Genomic DNA, 19,296 nt, shown 5'->3' on the forward strand with positions numbered 1-19,296 from the left:
ACTGCCTGGTACCGTAGCAAAGAAACCACAAAGCCAGTTTTAAGTTCTTTTGTTTCCATTAATCAAAATAGTATATGTGTATGTAGGGCAGCCAATAATCCACTTTTATTAATAGTGCTAGGATGTTACACCCTTGCTCCATCCTGCTGTCGTTCCCAACGGTACTGTTCTAATCCCAAGCTGCTAATAACAGTGGTTAGTGGGGGTGACCTGGTTCTGCCAGGGCTCAGCTGCTGCCGTCTGTCTCCTGCAGCCGTGCAGTGTAGAGGGACGGCCGCGCTCCCCGGTCACGGCCTGAAATGAGCGAGTCGACACCCACCCAGCTGCTGAAAATCTCCCGAAAACACCAGAACCAAGAAAAGGAACAATAACTAAGGTTTGTGCGGTGCAGGGATTGGGTGTTTCAGAACCACCGATGTTCAGTGAGCCTTGTTTGCAGTCTGCCATCTTTAGAGAATCTGGTCATTGGTTTACAACAGTAGAAACCTCAATAGAGTTGTGGCCCTGTGTTCCTCTTTTTCCTTTCTTCCTGCCCAGGATGACACAGCCCTGTGAGGGGGACTCTTCCCTATGGAACAGTGATGAGTGCTGCGTTTTACAGTCGGAGAACAGGGAAGGTGAACAGGTCTTGTAGTTTTACACCCATTTGCCTATTACACGACATTTGTCTCTATGACCTTTGTCCCTGTAATGTGGTGTTTGCATGTTGTGTGAATGTATTGCAAGACTTCAGTTTTTAAAACAAAAATAGGTTTTACATTATTATAGAACCAAAAATGAAAGTCTTGTGGATAGCTCTTTGGTAGTTAAAGGAAATGTGTAATCTGAAGCACTGTATTTCGATACAGCCTTTTTTTAGATCACAAATTTCATTGTTTTGAAGTCGGCAGCAGTAAATTTCCAGTCTAGCTGTCTTGCAGTGATTCAGCAGCTGTCAGGTTTAAGGAGGGACAGAAACTAGGGGACAGACCCCACGGTTACAGAGCTGAAACTGCACCAGGGTAGGCAGAGAAAAGGAAACTGTTTCAGATGACACAATCATTACTCGTTCCCTTTGGAAATGTGTGTGTCGGTCATGAGAGATGAAGTAAAACGTGTCCATAGAAATTAAGCAGAAATATAGAGCTGTGCAGATTTTCATACATCACAGTAAAACAAGCATACCTATAATCTTATTTTCTCAATGTGCAAATGTTGTACTGCAAAAATATTTCATGTTTAAAACTAACCTCTTACACAAATGTTTTTGAACCACTGTAAGCAAATTCCTGGTTGCAGATTACACGACAGCATTTTAGTCGATGATTTTCCTACTATCAGTTAAGGAATTGAAAGAAACACGGGCACTGCGAGCTGCTGGTTAGAGCCCCCTGTGTCCTGGCTGTGTTTTCAGAGAGCCCTGACGACGCCGACCTGGTCAGTGTGATCACGAGCCGACGCTTCTGCCCCTCTGTCATCACCACGGTACCCTGGGAGGGGTACCGTTTTGCCAACTATGAAATAAAAATCAAGGAATCGACAGACTCCTACGGAGCCGTTCCTTGGCCATCGGTATGTGTTTGCCGCCCCAGGGTGGCTGTTTCTCCAGCTGTTCTTTTTCATGTGGCTGCTGATTGAAGTGGCTTTCCATTCTCTGAATTTTCAGCCCTTTTCCTCTGCTCATCTGCCAAAACTGATGCACGCATCACTACAGCCTTGATCCCGTGGTCCTCAATAATAAAATCTAGCAGCAGGAGGTACAATAGATCATTACCAGAGCAGCTCTCTGAAAAACTCATTTTCTATGAATAGCTATGTATCAGGAGGTTGCTCTTTGGAAAGGTGTATTGCTAAGACAGTGTATATAACAATGTAAGTGATGAGATGCAAGTGGAACACTTATCTGCTCCAGGATACTAACACATCAAGTAAGAGATCATCTGATTTAAACAAGATGTAGGAATTTTCCTTCTTTTGTCTTGTAGGCTTTAGTGCTTGGTCATTTCCTGGACACAAACCAAGACAAATACAACCTAATGGACAAAAATGTGATTGAACTCGGTGCAGGAACAGGCTTAGTCTCAGTAGTCGCCAGTTTACTTGGTAAGCAAGCGCCAATCATTTGAAACTATTAAGTGAGATATCGCTGAGCACTCATCTTTAAAATTCCAGGGAAATACTGATGTGAATGGATGCTAGCAGTCCTGTAACAACCAGTGCCCCAGTTCCCACTGTTTGAAAGAAATGTTTGATGTGTTTCTACTGCCATAACCTCTAATAACAAAAGTGTAAATGTGATAGCGTCTTTTGGCTTGGAATGAAATCTAATGTGTCATAGTTTTAATCGCTCGTCCACAGAGGGCAATTCTTCTTGCTCACTGAGTTTGTCTCCCATGGGTGGGTGCAGGAGCGAAGGTCACTGCTACAGACCTGCCGGAGGTCCTGGGAAACCTGCAGTACAACGTGAGCAGCAACACCAAGGGGAGGTGCAGACACACGCCGCGGGTCACAGAGCTGTCCTGGGGCAAGGACTTGGAGCAGAACTTCCCTCGCTCCTCCTGCCACTACGATTACATCATGGCGGCTGACGTGGTGTACAGCCACCCCTTCCTGCGGGAGCTGCTGGCCACCTTCGATCACCTGTGCCGCCACGACACCGTCATCTTCTGGGCCATGCGCTTCCGGCTTGAGAAGGAGAACAAGTTTGTGGACCAGTTCCAGAGACTCTTCGACCTGAAGCTGATTTTCGACCTCCCCAGTTTGAAAATCAAGCTGTACAGGGCCATGAGGAAGGAAAAGATAATGTCTTGAGTCCTCAGGGGCACATGTACAGCAGCTGCAATAAACTCCATCTTGTACGGACTGTTTTGTACGAGGACAATTTATAATATTCCTTCCTACCTTTGACCACTCACATTCATGTTGTTCCAACACACTTCTGAATTCCATCTCACTCTCCTCCCCTAAGTCCTCCCTGCTGTGCTAATCTTTCCTCTTGGGATCCCCTTTAGAGCTTTTTTCTTTTTTTTCTTAGTGTATCAGAAGAAGTGCCTTAAATGCTCTTTAAAACATTATTTATTCCATTTTATCCTCGCTTGCGGGTGGAATTAAACATTTCAGATAGAGCACAGACGTAATGGCTGCTAAAGAATTTTAGTGTCATTTTGCTTTTCAATTGCTTTTTTAATAATTGATTTTAGTACTCTCCGTTTGCCATTCAATTTAGTACTTAGAGTTCATCGTCAATTTTAGGATTAATCGAAGGCTCCTGAGAGGAGAGGGAAAGTACATTAAAAAATAAATAAAAGAGATCAGAGAACACTGCAGGTAGAAGGCTATTAGAAAGGCCAAGACAGAAAAGAATATTGCAATGGAGATTGTTTAATCCGTCTATGTCCCCATCAGTCCTCACAAGCTCTCCAGTGCCTGCTAACGAGAAGCAGGACTTTAATGTAATGCTAACAGCACCATACTTCATAATACAGTACCTTATTCATCCCCAGGAGGGCAATTTTAAGTGTTTTACACTCAGGCCATACAGGTCAGCTTTGTGGAGTGACTAGGATATTATTGACTGATAGGACATTTTCTCCTGTCTAAAGCTTGAAGAGAATTCAGTGGGTTTTTTCTGTTTGTACTCTTCTACAACTTTATCTCCGAGTTGTTTTGAAAACTCCTTGGTTTTCATGGTGGCTTATTTGCCTGAAATTCAGTGCCCGACTAAGGAACCTTGCAATAAAAGAGGTATTTATTCTGAAACCACATGAACACCTACTGTACTACACACCAACAGAGGCCATTAAGGCCATGTGTGTCTCATTAAGATAGTATTGTTCACCTGAATTAATTCTGATTTTTGCACAGCCAAATGTTTGGATGCTTACAGGTTATTTTCCTTGTCTGTTCCATTATGTTAAGAGGTGCTCATGTCCTTGGTCTTAAACGTGCTTCCATGTGGTTCCTGCTTGTGTCCTCTGGTTCATGTTTGGCAGTTCATTCTGAAGAAGATTGCTGCGGCAATTTCTTTGAGCATTTTGAATAGCTGTTTTGAGTCCACTTGTAGTCTTCTCTGTCAGGGCTAGATTAGTTAAGCATGTCAGGACAGGACATTCCTTTAAACCCAGAATGCTCTTCTATAATGACAGGACAGCTTCATCACCCTTCTTGCGGATGGGCAATACTTTGACATTTTCCCAGCCCGTAGGTATTACCTGGTCTTGAGCAACCACTGGAAAAGTGATGTTAAAGGCTAGTGAATACCATCCCTTCATTCCTTGAGTACAATTGGTAAAATACCATCAGACCCTCTAATAAGATTTTTTTTCTTTTAGGTGCTCCAGCAAACTGGGTAGGAAAGCAGTCATTAACCATGTCTATCAAACCTGGTTTCTGCTGCTGGCAATCCCATAGGCAAATAGCAGGATAATGTTGGCACAGGTAAGGAGACTTATTTTCTGAGCATTGTAAAAGGCAGTGAAAAGTTTGAAGAGGACATTTTAAGTATTGGGATGCACTCTGTAATTGGCAGCTTATGGCTTGGACAAGTCCCTCTCTCTGAGTCCACAAGGATGTTACAGGAGAAGTCAGACCGCCTTACTATTCAGTTAATGTGCACACCAAATCACTACCTACATCAAGTTCTCAAGTTTCCAGGAGTAAACTTACACCTACAGAGAGGTTATATTTTGAGATCGGTAATGTACGCAAGAGTTGGATTAGTAACCAAAGCTGCTAATTCTATCTCTGCAGTCATATTTCAACAAGTCAAAATCGTGATCTGAGCTTCAGATGCAGATGTTAAAGCTCAAAGCAGATGTGTATTTGTGTTCTGTGACATTCTAGTTTTATATGGCATTGGTATGATAAGTTCCTAAAATTGCACTGTATATTTCTTTCGCATACAATCTTTAAAAGCCTGTACTCCAATTCATTATCTTTGTTTATTATTTTTTATTACATTTGGGCTTATAAATGTAAGAAAATCTGTAATCCACTGATTATCATCTGTGTTGTATAGTTTCGATGGCCATACAGCAAGTTTAAACTCCTATCTGACCCCCTGTAGCAGTATAACATGCAGGCCTTGCTTGGCTGAGAGCAAAAACAAAGCACATAAGGGACTATCAGCCTTTCAAATAGAAATTTGTAGGTGTTTGTGAAGTGTAAAAACATGAAACTGTGTTAATTCTTGATGTGTTAATTAAATGCTCGCCAATAAAAGCTCTTTATCCATGGAACTCCTGAGCTAGCCAGAGTCCCTGTAGAGGTACTGAACAGAACTACCATTGTACAACTACCATTGAAAAAAAATACTTATTTTCTCATTTCTTGAAAGGTCTTATGGGTGTCCTAGTAGCTCGGGCAAACGGTCTCCCATCATTTTCAGCCTTATGTGTCCTTATGGTCCCTTCAAATATAAATTTTTCTGTTTAACATACACATGTATTCAGGGAGAAGGTAAATCACACGGATTGATAAAAGACAATTCTGTCTTCAGGAAAACTTTCACGGCCTCCTGAGGGAATCGTCCTGCCACAGTGTCAACACAGGACCTTCAAGGACCCCGTCTCACTTGCCCGACTTTAAAAAAGAAATACTGATACTAGATACTGTAAGACCAACCAGCCAGGTCACTCAGGTATTAGGCAATAAAACTCTTCGCAACAGTTTCACATATTTGTAAAACCTCCAGATGGCTCCACTCAGTGAAGAAGGATAAATCCTCCACAATCTGATTGTAAAAGAATATAAAGAGAGAAGCTGTATTTTTGAGTTTATAAATAATGATGCAGCGTTAATAGAAGCCTTATTCCTGGGGGACACGCAAGTGAGGATTAGACATGGTTATCAGAGTATGTATTGAGCTCTCTGCTGTTTATGAGAAGAATTGCTTCTCTCTGTCCATACTGAGAAGTCGCAACTCCTTGATACCACAACTGAAGACCTTGCCTTGTTTTCAGAGCTCCTTAAAATTATTACAGACACTGCAGGGAAGAAATAAGATCTTTGCTGGCTACTTATTCTACTCCGTTGGCCTCAAACCAGCGTGCTCCAGTTTCTTGGCCTTGAAGTAACACCATCTATTTCATGGTAAATTAATCATTCAATCTCCAAAGCCAGCAGTAAAGGGCTTCTTATCTTGCGTCTGCCTCGAGTGTGCCCTCTTGTGCTGAGTTATGGGCTACTTTTCAAAAACTGTTTCAAACCACCTGTTGTTATGGAGAAGGTAAATCTGGACAGGGGCATCTACCAGAAGATAAATAAGACATAACAAAATAGAAATTCTTGACTTCAGCTGCATTTACCTCAGGCCTCCAAATAAGCATCTAGTGAAATAATACACCTCTGAGTACCCTAAGACAGCAACATTTCAAGTAAACCCTGTATAAATATAGAAATGAGTGCTTTTGTTTCTGACAGTGGTTCTCAAGCTCTAAGCACATGGGATTCCTCAGCAGTCTGTCCTTGTCATTGGTGAGTTAGTACCTTACTGGGGAACAGAAGAGAATTATGTAATTGTAACTACACATACTGTACCATACCATCAATGTACCTTTTTTGGAAGGTAACATGCAATAATCTTAAGACCATTCCTTCTCTCTCGGTCAAGGAAAGGACTCTCGGTCAACTACGATTGTGCTCATGTACACTTTGTTAAATGTTGTGGAAATTTGCATTGGAAATGTATTTGAAGACACCTCTGATCTGTTTTACAAATTAAACTTCATTCTTTGCCACTTACAACGTTTTGATCCAGGATAGAGGTTGCCAACAAGGAAATGTACCCTTTAATTATTACAGTTTTGTTGGCTCCTAATTAATCAAGGCCAACACCTGGTGATTTTAAAAACAGAACTGTACTGGACTAAACCCCTCTTAAATTTGTATTGACTAAACTGGAGAGCACCTCAGGACCTGGTCGTTGGTCCAGGAGGTCACTGACGTCTGGAATCCTGCACGTTGATATGATTCTCCCTATGATGATGTGACATCTTCACAGCCACCATTTCAATACTAATTTTTATATAATATTATAAAGATTATAAAAGATGTGAAAAGACAATAAAAGGAGTGTTTTCTTAGCAAATGGCTCTTTTCCTGGTTTAGAGGAAAAAAACGTAAATCTTGTATTTATTCAGTTATTTAACTTGCAGTCACAATTAAATAGTGAAAAGTCCATAAATAATTTACCTACAACTGACAGTGTTTTTAAGGAGAGACATTACCTAAGCACAGAAACAATGGCAAAAGGGACCCAAAGGTCTCTGTGCTGTTGCAGTGCTTCCACCTTTTTTCCTTACCCATTCAGTTGCTTTGCAGTGTTTACCCCATGTGGACCCCCCCCAGCAGCTGAAGATGAGCCTGTAAAATCCTATCATATCCTATTAAGACTATGGGAAAGAGGCAGTGCCGCCTCTGAGAGAAAGACTGACTGTGATTTCTGCTGCCTTAGATGATGGAACAGAGGTCTCCAGGCCTGGCCCCAGAGAGCCTCAATCCAGTCTGTCATCCTAAATCACCTGATTTTGGGTAGGAGCACTGATCAAGCAATAAATATGTTTAATTAAGGGAACTTTGGCCTTTGCTCCTTTAGTCCTTTTTAAATTTTCAAGCATCAAGTTAAGTTCTTTAGTTCTTTTCTAAAATTATCTGTTTATCTGATCCCAGTCAAGTTGTTCCAGGTCTTTTGCTGGAAATTGCTGATTTAACGACAGCCTATAAAAGCCGTGGGACAGGCGCCCTCCGAGAGCAGAGCTGCTCCTCGAGGATCCTGGCCTAGAGCATGCCTGTCCAAATCCAGCCCTGGTGCCCAACAGTGGCAGTCCAAGCTCTTCTGGAATCCCCACCTCCTTGAGCTGCGGCCACCAGCCTCTCTGGCAAGAGAACCTGGGGCAGTTTCTCGCTCTGAAACCTTAGAATGTTTACAGCTGCCAGACCTTTCTGCCGACACATGACGCCCACAGATGCCAGTGTGTCAGGTGCCCGTGTAAAAATTCAGGAGGGGTATTTATAAATCCTTCACTGTGTACCCAAAGTGCTATACAGTTACCTGCATGGCAAAAATATTAAAAATCCAGACACATAGCACAGCTAGGGTACTTAAGGAATCTGTATTTACCAATTTTCAAAATCAATAGTACTGTTAAACTACGTGAGCTAAGAAGAGTTTTATAGAGGTCATTTGGAACCCAATCATTTTGTACCCTTATCTATTTGATTGTATAAAAATGTATTTTTATACATATTATCTATTGCTGTAGCCTCATAGATAAGCAGTCAAGGCATTTAACAGCTACAAGCTGCGCAGGGCGTAGCCTGGTCTTGACTGTTGAGACCATACTCCTATTAAACTAGCAACTCCAGTCAGTTTTATCGAGGGGGATAAAACTAGCGATCAAACAGGATTATGTTAAAGGTTAAAGGCAGACAACACTTAAGTCAATTATAAGATAAATAGTATTTAAGCCAAGCAAGCTAATTATGATATAATTGCTGCATCACTGGGTTAAAAGAAAAAAGAAGTAACACTACTCCACCCATATCAAGCTTGAAAGGTTCTCCTTCCCTTAACTACCTGCCAGTACCATTTTGGATATGCAAAAATGATGTTTTAAATTGCCGATAATATATGGGCAGTGCACGGTGAGGCATCCAATTTCTACAAAATAATCAGCTGCCGTACTGCCAAAAACATAAATCAGAAATCCTGCAAAATGGTTTATGCCACCCTGTTGACATTACATACTCCATATTAGCTTTCAGCATAAAATGAAGTTAAAAACAGAAGTGCTAGTTGTGCATAAGGTATTTTGAAAGACAGTAAAACCCAAAATGTGGGATCAAGACACTTGTGAATGTGAATATAGGTCGTTCCCTGGGGCAGTGAACAGAACAGAACTGAGAGCGTTGCAAGCTGTGGATATTCTCGCTCTTGTGTTTATGTTTTCACACTCTCTCTTAAAAGGCACCAGGATGGTTTCTTCGGAAACAAGAAGGTAACTACGAAATAAATCCTAATGGAACGTTTTACTACTGAAATTTCTGTAAATACATTTTGGTATGAGAAAAGCTAAAATATGTTCCTTTAACAAACCTTTGTTATGTATTATTCATACCTTGTATTCATTTCTTCTTAATTGTTATTTGTACTACCTCTGCTATGATTAGAAACACTGACTCTGCCCATTACATGATACAAACAGTTAATGGCCACATTTATGTATATTCTGTCAGAATGGCTAGGTCCACACAACTTCTCTAACCTCATGAATTGAAGTCATGTTTTAATAGTAGGATCAACAAAACCTGTGAATCCCTCTTAAGATGTTGTCACATGCTACCCTGGTTTCCTCAACTCATTGGCAAGTTTATTTTTGTTGTTCATTTAAACATGTTTTGTGAATTTTTGTATCAGCCTGAATTGATTCAGCTCATTTGGTAAATTGTCACACCCGGTGCTTACCCTAAATAACATAATCATTACCTAATCAAACAGAATAAAATAAATAATATGCATTTAGCAAGGTTACCAGTAACCATTCATATTGCAATCCACCTATAACCATTACTATTCTGAAAACTTTCAGGGGACTTTCCTTTGGGACAGTGACAGTGTGGCATGTGCAAAATGTGACTCTGGGTAAATGGGTCATGAACAAGAGCACCATTTCAATCCTGGACAAATGCCTGTACTAAGTAACATCACAGACATAGTAGGCTATAGTTCGCACTTACATGTTAAGAGTTATGAACACTATACTGCATTCAAGATATTGAGTCAATAAAGGCAAGTTACCCCCTCATTCAGACTGCTAGCTTACCTGTTGAGTGTTCTCATATCATCTGCAGGTCTGTGTTTCCTGCTAAGATGTGTGTAATATTTCCTACACATGTTTAAGGGACAAAGCAATTCTTTATATACTCAACATTATTTTTATATTAAAATAGCCTAATGTTTATTTTTAGCTATTGAATAATTGATTACAGATTTCGTGCTGTTTTGATTGTGTGGTTGATATAAAACAGCGTAAAACAGCTACTATCATGGAGATAAGGGACACATTGAATGTGAGAACATTGAAGGTAGAGAACAGACGGCAGTACATCTAACAAACCATAGCTCACTTGAGATTGTGAATTTGTGATGGGCAGCAGAAGGGACTGCAGTTGTTCTGTAGTTCCAGGGAGGGTTGACAACATCGGGAGAACTGGAAGAAAAGAGCAAACAGCACAGCAGAATAAGATAGCTAGTTAGACTCTATGGAGAATTTGGGGTTGAATAGTTGCTTGTTTGAGATATGGTCAGGAATCAACTCACATCTTGCCTTGTTGGAGGTGAATGCGACAAAAGATAAGGTTTTATCAGCTCTGAGTGAGAGAGGTACTGTATCTGTCTCTAATGAGACCAAAACACCAAGTGTAAGAAAAGACGCTTGTAGAGTTGGGGGCAACTATTACATTTATATGTACTAGAAATGTAAGAGTAGAAACTGACCTCCTCCCAAATTTCTGTGTACGCCATTTTTTGTACCCTTCTCCTGATTTGTGCTTTTCTTTCCCCAAAATATTTTGAAATCTCCTTTGTCTGTGATTAATATTTCAGTGCCCGAACAAGGAACCGCACAGATATGTTTTTATTGTTTTATTATGTTCATTCAATATTCACATATTCATCACGTGACCCACTTTTATTGTACACAGAAGCCATTCAACTAATTGTGTGGCTCATTAAGGTAATTTTGTGTCACTAAATTAAAGTCGGTTTGCAACAGCAAAGTGTTGGATTACTTATGCAATTATGACTTCTAGACTATTCTTCCTTGCTTTGAATGTGAGAAATATTTTGTGTATGTAACAAATATTAATTACTACTTCAAAATGTTTATGACTGCAAGTTTTAAAGCAACAAAATGTGAAAACAGCAAGGGTACTTTTGCATACTTTTGCATACATACTGAATACTTTTGCATGGCTACATACTATGTGTTCTTAGGATTCTCTCCCGCCATGTCGTCAGAGTGATGATCGTTTTAAAATTTAAAATGTTGTGTTGGATTCACTTTATCCTAAAAAAATGAAAGACAAAATCTTTCTCCTCCAGCTGACAATTATGGCATATTTTCTCACACAAAATAAGGATGTCTCCTGGCACAAAAAGCCAGTATATTTTTATTTCTAAAAAGTTCTATTGGTGAGAACTGGTGATGCCATCTACTGTATGTTCTCTGGTGTCATCTTCAGGCCCTAGTTTCTCCACTAAATATGTATTCTTCATCATTTAAAATAATAATAATAAATCCTTAGTCTAATTAAAATGTCCTTTTTCCTTGTATCCTACAGTCTGTGCTTGGTCAGAATGGAGTTCGCAATTTTCCTGAGTGTACCTGAGGCAGTGTGAGTGTGTCACAGTGCTCCGTGATTTCCCTGTCGTCTGTACGATCCCAGCAGTGCAGTCCCCGGTGAGCAAGATGCCAGATGCCTGTCAGCTGGGCATCTCCAACACAGACTGCTGCTCAAGAGAAGCCACTGACTCTCCCACTCTGCAGTCAAGCCGAGCGAACACCCCTCTTTGGCGCAATTACACAGCTGCCGTAGGCAGTCAAGAGCAAATGGGACAAACGGGCTGAGAGCTGAATTCACCTCCCAGCCATGGCCGTGTCGGACAGGTCAGGTGGTTTGCTAGAGGATTCTCTGGACACAGCCCTTTTCACAAGAGCACCCCAACCCTCCTCTTTCTCCCTCTCTGTCCCCCTCTGGCTGTCATTGTGTTGTAATTTTGTAATGTTTCTCTAAATAAAGATGTGGTCATATTGGGGTGATAACAGTACAGAGGGGAGGGGCCCTTGAAGATGCTCTTCTTCTATAAACCCAGGAGCAAGTGATCAGGAATGCAGTCAGCAAATCCACTCTGCAGGAAAGGAAAAAGGTAATAAGACAACTTCTCCTGCTTTGCACTTGTTAATACCCTGTCTGCATGGATGATGCTAATATCTGGTGTGGGGTCTGAAATAGGCTGTGGTATTAGGCAACCCATTTCTGCATTAGTTCAGACTACTAGCATGCTAGGATTTAATGATGTCATAATTTATTTTCTGCTTTCTGAATGAAAAAAAAAACTGAATTTGCCTGTACAACAGTACTGTAGCATTCACCTGGAAAATGGATGCTGGGGACAAACCAAGCAATGGATTGTTTTGTAATTTGCTAGGATTAATCATGTTCTTGTTCTTGAAAGGGTTTTCCTGCAGCTGGCTCTGTGTTCAGTACAATGGGATGCTTTCCAATTACCATAGTCAGGAAAACCCTGAGACTCCATGCAGCTAAAGTTTCAGTTAAAAATATATTCATAATATAGAGCAGTTCATTTGTGGGACAGCAGTAACTGGGGTAGTACAGAATGTATTTGTAGCAGGATCATCTTATAATGGTCTGTAAGTTTTATTTCTTGGTTTCATGCTGTCAAAATTGTTGACCTAACCAAGCATTTTAGAAATAATACAGATTGTTGCAATTATCTACTGTGTATTGCTAATTGTATCAGCACAAAAGAAGACCATTACTAACCATTCATTCTGAATTGAACCATCAATTATTTTAAAACTTGCAAGTTATCCTCAGGTTTTATACTTTAAAACGTGACTGTGTAGGTTTAGATCTCCCCCCACTTTTGGTCTGTTAATTTAGTATTCAGATTTTAAGAGGTGTAAACACCCTCTCATGACTAGCATGTTCACTTTGAAACCGATGATCACGGGTCCTAGCTTGGGTATCATCACAGGCTGGCTGTGCCTGTGATTCCATAAGCAGCAAAGTCCAGTTAGATGAGCACTTTTGAGGGTAGGGTGGGATTAGTCTTCCAGGGCTCTCCTAGGTCTCAATGACCACTGGAGCCATGCGGTGCTGTAGGTGAGAGATGTGCCTCTCCTTCGTCTGATGCTAAACCTCTTGCATGTGGCTGTGCAGCCTGTGATGCACTAAAAGATGATTGTCTCAAAGTTGGGAGGGTTGGAGGAGTCCATGTGCGCATTTTTATTCTCCCCGTGTGCAGTCACAGAGTTCGGAGTTGCGAATTGAAAAGTGTGAAAAACACACAATAGGATATGTTATAGTCCACATTAGAATGCCAATGATCTTTCATTGATTGTAATTCAACATTCATGCTTTGACAAGATGCCATCCATTTTATAGACATACTAACAGATGTTCCTTTAACAGACGAATTAGACTACACACATACCCTTCTGAAGAGAGGTAGAGCCTAGGGAGAGAAGGTGTTTATGTGAATTATGATAAGTTAATATAGGACTGAAATAGGACTACTGTACCGAGGGAGCAACATGGGCATTACTGACAGGGTTTTGGCAAGAACAAACATATGGGAGGTATTTTCCTTGAAATATCTTTCGAGTGTCTTATCATCACGTTAAAAATAGGCAGTGTATTCTGGTTAGACCTACTATCCCGTTATCTTTTCATTCAAAGTTGATGGTTTCCAAACAGTTTTTGAAAAAGTGTCCCAGATATACTGACTGGCCTGTCTTTTGTAAGCTTCCAGTTGTTCAAAGTTTCCAAAAGTACTAATGTACTAAGTTACCATATCCTGTACCAATTGTGAAACCAGTCTCCTACTGCACTAACCAATTTCCACAGCTAAGCAATAATCACATTTTTGTGGAATTGTATGTGAACACCAGGACTTAGAAAACTATGATAGAAAGCTAATTTTAACCCTCTTCATTACCAAAAGACATCAAAAAGATTAATTTATTAAAATATATTTTAAAATAACTCTGAGTGGGATTCCCAAAGTGGCTTGTACACAGCTGGCAAAGTACCAGCAGGGTATGCTTAGCATTTACTAATGAGAGTCTACTTGACTCTTGGCAAAACTACAACTTCTGTGACTTGTTGAATGCCTGCAGGCCTGCAGTACTTAACCCCTAGTTCAGTCTGCACTAGCTCTCCTGTGTGGCACTGAGGTTTGCCAAAGAGTTGATTGGCTTTGAAAGGTGGGTGATACCCTGGTTCTGAAGCCCTGAAAAACTGGCAAAATAATATGCAATAACAAAATAGACTGCTGTTTTGACATGTACTGGCAGGAAGAAAATCTTGCATCCGAGGGAGTAGTTGCTTTCTGTTTTTCAGGGGTAGCCAACCTGACAAAACAAATGACAATTTGTATTAGTGCTAAAATGTGTCCAATTTTACACTTTAATACACAAGATGGAGTTTGACAGAACCATCTGCATGTGATTACAATTGTCAATTTATAAACTACGACTCATAGTTCTACAGTTATGCAGCTCATATGTTAATAAGATTCAATAAATGAAACAAAGATAAAGACTTCGTCTGCTGACTCTTCCCAAGTTGTTGAACCTGTAAATGTGCTCTTTCGGAGTGTTAGATAAGTCTAGGGGTGGGACTGTGCAGTGGCTCTATGGCTCAGGATCTGCGCCTGTGGCTGGAAGGTTGCTGGTTCGTATCCTGTGGCCGGCAGAGGAATCCTACTCTGTTGGGCTCCTGAGCAAGGCCCTTCACCCCAGCTGCTCCAGGGGCGCCGTATAAATGGTTGACCCTGCACTCTGACCCCAAGCTTCTCTCTCCCTGTCTGTGTGTCTCATGGAGAGCAAGTTGGGGTATGTGAAAAGACAGATTCCTAATGCAAGAACTTGTATATGGCCAATAAAGTGATCTTATCTTAATAAGTCTAAAAAATCCAGACAATGCTGGTTAGCTAGCTTTGACCAGAACTCTCCAAGTGGCAGTCAGGGAATTGGCCTTTTGCCGCTAGCCTTGAGTTGACTTGAGGATATTAATGGCTGCACATTAGGAATTAATTCTGCACTACAACTATTCCCTTAGACTTGGCAGGCCCCGTGTGAACCTGTGGTGTTGTCAGTGAGTTCCGCATTACTTCACCAGCCAATGCTAACTCTTCATTACAGGCCTGGTCAATGTGGTAGAAAGAACTTGACAGATAGCTCTTGCATCTGCATGTTTGTGGAGGGTAGCTCCCCGCCGTACTTCCTTGTTCTAGTCAAGGGAATGCAGCACAGGGCTAAGCTGATGCTATCTGTCCAAGTTCACCTGGCTTAAAAGAGAGAGGCAGTAAGGCCTCTTCACTTATGGCTAGTGAGGAGACCAGCCCTGTTCCTCACAGGGATAGACCCACAGGGAAGGGCTAGTTAACCAAACTTGTCTTTTTGGGGATGGGAGGAAACTGCATCAATCAGCAGAAGCCCATGCAAACACAAGGCTAAAGTACACATAGACAGACACACAGGTCAAAATCAAGCCCAGAGCCCTGGAGCTCAGAGGCAACAGCACTAACTTGAGTTGATTAGGACATCCAGAGTCCAGCAAATCTAAAATACCTGCTGATTTCCAGTTTTAAAGTGTACTCTTGGGCCTTCCAAATTGCAGTGGAAGATCAAAAGAAGACAAATACTATTAAAAGGAAATTGTTTTTTTAACAATTTTAAAAAAACTGTTTTTTTCATCTTTGTTTAACAGATTTCCTTTTTCTATTAGTTGCTGCTTGTTGCTATGGAAACTATCTGTTCAGGCAGTTTGGAAGAGATAGGGGGTCCTGGCCAAACGATGGAGTATGAGGAAGAAGAGGAGCCCCTTTCTGCACCTGTTACCGCGGAAGAAGGCGTGTCTCCTCACCTTTCAAAGCATGATTAGCCATTTCCCAATTCACCTTTCTGTACCCGCGGATTGCTGACTGGTATTTGTTTGTTTCCCCTTTACAGAAACATCAGATGAGACTCAAAATGAGCCCAGTCCTCCGGCACCCAAGAAACCCTGGCAGCCCAGCATATACTGCACCTTCGATAAGGAATGCCACCATTTTTTGGGCTATGAGATTTGTATCCGGGAGTCGATTGACTCCTATGGCGCAATCGTTTGGCCAGCGGTGAGCAGGCGACAGTGAAAGAGTAGTGGTGTGCTGCCGCAGTAATCAGATACAACCACAGTTCCGCATACTTCAGCTCCATGTGAGCACCACAGGGGACTGAAAATTAAAGAGATATCAGTCCTATTCTAAAAAACCCGCCAAGTAACTGGATCAGTCAGAAAATGGCCCATAGGAACACAGGGCTCTGCAGTGGCTCCTCCAGAGAAATCCTCTTCCCAAGTGACGGATGAGTTGGGCTTCCTACAAACCTGCAGCTCACAATCCAGGCTTTATCACATACCAGCTGCACGGAGCATGGGTGCTTATCTTAGCAAGGTGGCAAGATAAGATCACATCACTTAATGGCCACATACAATTTCTTGCATTAGGAATTTGTCTTTTCACATACCCCAGTTTGCTCTGAGACACACAGACAGGGAGAGAAGCTTGGGGTCAGAGTGCAGGGTCAGCCATTTATACGGCACCCCTGGAGAAGGTGGGGTTAAGGGCCTTGCTCAGGGGCCCAACGGAGTAGGATTCCTCTGCCAGCTGCGGGATTTGAACTGGCAACCTTCCAGCCACAGGTGCAGATCCTTAGCCACAGAGCCCAGTAGTGTGAAATCACAGAGTGCAAATTTTAGCTTTGTCTGCACTTTCCTCATTCCTCTGTGGTGCTCATTACAATATTTGTCCTCATGGGAAGCCCAGCTGGGTTCTTCCAGGGCTGAGCTGGATTGTATACCTCTTCCACGTTCCAAGAAATTACAGCAGAACTGGGTTGAAAAAAATGAAATCTTGTTTAGTCTTTTAATCTATTAAGAAAAAAATGAGGAGAATTTCAAAACATTTAAGTTTATTTTACAGCCATAAAGAAGTGTCAGACCTGCTCTTTATGGATTTATGGATTTTTTTCTTAAATCTGTTCCTTCAGGCAGTGGCCTTGTGCCAGTATCTTGAGAACAATCAGCATCAATTTAATCTGCGAGACAAGGCCGTCCTTGAGATCGGAGCAGGAACAGGGCTGCTCTCCATAGTGGCTTGCTTGCTCGGTAAGTCTTCCGAGAGGTTCTCCTCAGATGTCCCGTGCAAAGGACTTTTTGAAGCCCACTGGACAGGCTTTTTGAGCACGTCTGTCTGTTTTCATCTCCAGGGGCATGGGTCACAGCCACTGATCTGCCAGAAGTCCTGGGTAACCTCAGATCCAACCTGACAAAGAATACCCGAGGACTCTGCAGGTATAACCCTCAGGTGGCCGAGCTGTCGTGGGGTAAGGACTTGGAGCAAACCTTCCCAAGATCCATTTACCGGTATGACTATGTCCTGGCGGCCGATGTTGTCTACCACCACGATTATCTGGACCATCTGCTCGTCACGATGCAGCACTTCTGCCAGCCTGGCACAACCCTTCTGTGGGCAAACAAGGTCAGGTTTGAGTCAGATATAAAGTTCGCTGAAAAATTCCAAAGCACGTTCTGCACCACGCTTTTGGGAGAGTTTCCAGACACGAAAGTCAAGATCTTCATGGCAACATTGAAAGAGAAAGCCTTCCTTTCCTGATTAAAAAGGAAATGCACAACAGGCAGCTTTAGGGAATTTTCAAGATTGATCAGAATGTCTCATTGTCTCCATGTCTCAGCTTTCCGAAAGCCAGGCAGTTCAGCAAATCCCTCCTGCTGTCCTCAACGCTAACCTTGTATTCAGTTCTTGTTTTTGACATTCCTTCCAGACATTGCTTTATAAATGCTAGCAGTAACTTGAAGTAATTTAGTACAGTGTTTACCATAAAGTGTATATAACTACACAACTGGAAGAAGACAGCATATAATTTTTGAACTATGTTTCATTAGTGTTTGCTTTATCGCAGGAATGGCTCTATACACTACTAGAGCATGTAGCATCTTTAAATAACAGGTCTTATAATTTGTGAGCTGCTTAGTTTTGTACCATTTGATGGAATAAACTTATAAAAGTCTTGTGGGGTTGGTGCTCTTATAACCAGGCTTCTGGATCAGAGAGCCAGGCGATTGTACTCCTGGTAAGAGCAGCAGCCCCCAGGAGCCTGTCCTGAGGCGTATGATGCAAGGAGGGACGGCCTCCTGGTCCCCCTGCCAGCCCACTGCAAGGCACTTATAGACACACAGCGACCCTGGCCAGACGGGAGGAAACTGCAGCACCCATCTAGTAAAAGCCTAGAAGGACACAGAGAGCCATGTGCAGACTCCTCATAGGAAGCACACCTGGCCCAGAATCGAACCCAGGGCCCAGATGAGGTGAGGCAGCAGTGTTAACCACAGTACTGCCCCATTAAATATCATATTGGTACTGTACATAATGGCAAACCGTTCATTTTCTAGCTTTAGGAAGAGAGTTTTAAATGCAAATGTGTGGAGGAATGACCTAGTGCTCGATTTCCCCAGAAATACGAACCCTGTTGTTTAATCGACAAATAAATAATTGCATTAAAAAAATCGGGCTGTTTTGGGTTTTTAACCATCGGGATAAAAATAAGACAATCAATTAGCTTTTGCTTTAATGTGTTGTTCAATGAAAAGTAAATGATTACTTTATATCCATCCTATGTTAATGTTGTTTAGATAACTGGTCATCATGTTGTTAGTAATAGAGTACAGCACAACGGCATTAATCTTCCTCCAGAAAGAAGCAGAAATGCAGGTAAAACAACGGCTTTCTCTGATCAGACAGAAACAATGATCAAAGAACCCTGGAAACAGAATGAGAGTACAAAGCTTCTACGCCCCAGTGTGGAGCATTGTGTTCACGACTGTGTGCCATTCCACATCATCAATAAAAATAAAGTGGAACTCTACACAGCGAGCCTCTCTCTTCCTCAGTCACATACGGAGGCCATGGGTTGTTATATCTCTGACCTATAGTAAATTCCTTTGGGAGGCTCGATTTGCTTGCACACATGCCTTGCAGCGTCGACACGATTCCCTCCAGATCTCAGAACAGGCCCCTGGCTAGTGGAGACCACAGCTGGTACCAGTCCTGGAGCACCGATTCTTCCTCAGGGGAAGCCTGACGTCCTGTCATTCCAGTGACGACAGCCCCAGGAGACTGGCAGAGCGCCACTCACAGGACCCCTGAGTGACTGTTGTCATGCAGTCACTTCATTGTGCAATAAGAGCAACTGGGAAAATTCTGCATGCTTTTTTGGGGCTGTGCATAATGAACAATACATATAACACTGTATAGTGTGCACATAACTGCATAAATTAATTTAAACACATTTATGGATATATAAACCAATACATAGAACAATAGTATATACTAGTATTAAAAAAACAATTACAACTTTTTATTAAATGAATACTGTTATGATATTAAATAAAAATGACAAACAGCACAAGATAAAGTGACAATGCGATGACCACTCTCTCCTTGGATTAAAC

General features: G+C 41.7%; 2 protein-coding genes and 1 long non-coding RNA gene across 4 annotated transcripts in view; 2 read left to right on the top strand and 1 right to left on the bottom strand.

Annotated features, from left to right (window-relative positions):
* The window catches only part of LOC148835691 (uncharacterized), a 28,325-nt gene extending 16,627 nt beyond the window's left edge, over positions 1-11,698 (bottom strand). The window contains exons 1-2 of the long non-coding RNA XR_016090923.1: positions 11,364-11,698; positions 10,105-10,187 (exon numbers count right to left, since the gene is read on the bottom strand). This is a non-coding gene — a long non-coding RNA (uncharacterized LOC148835691). The remainder of the gene's footprint in view (positions 1-10,104; positions 10,188-11,363) is intronic.
* Positions 150-2,842, top strand: mettl21e (methyltransferase like 21e). Its single transcript, XM_088912775.1, has 5 exons — positions 150-376; positions 538-617; positions 1,394-1,551; positions 1,965-2,082; positions 2,387-2,842. The coding sequence occupies exons 2-5, from the start codon at positions 539-541 to the stop codon at positions 2,788-2,790; spliced, it is 759 nt and encodes a 252-aa protein (XP_088768901.1). The 5' UTR covers positions 150-376; position 538; the 3' UTR covers positions 2,791-2,842.
* Positions 11,699-11,704: 6 nt separating the features above from the next.
* mettl21ca (methyltransferase 21C, AARS1 lysine a) lies at positions 11,705-18,710 on the top strand. 2 transcript variants are annotated; one of them, XM_088912774.1, is made up of 5 exons: positions 11,705-11,905; positions 15,496-15,637; positions 15,738-15,901; positions 16,815-16,932; positions 17,034-18,710. In XM_088912774.1, the coding sequence occupies exons 2-5, from the start codon at positions 15,529-15,531 to the stop codon at positions 17,438-17,440; spliced, it is 798 nt and encodes a 265-aa protein (XP_088768900.1). In that variant the 5' UTR covers positions 11,705-11,905; positions 15,496-15,528; the 3' UTR covers positions 17,441-18,710. The 2 variants fall into 2 exon arrangements, with proteins under 2 accessions (XP_088768900.1, XP_088768899.1); XM_088912773.1 differs by having other exon boundaries at positions 15,514-15,637.
* Positions 18,711-19,296: the final 586 nt, after the last annotated feature.

The sequence above is a fragment of the Atractosteus spatula genome, chromosome 4 (genome assembly GCF_055471065.1).
Source record: "Atractosteus spatula isolate fAtrSpa1 chromosome 4, fAtrSpa1.hap1, whole genome shotgun sequence".
In the NCBI taxonomy this organism is placed as follows: Eukaryota; Metazoa; Chordata; class Actinopteri; order Semionotiformes; family Lepisosteidae; genus Atractosteus; species Atractosteus spatula.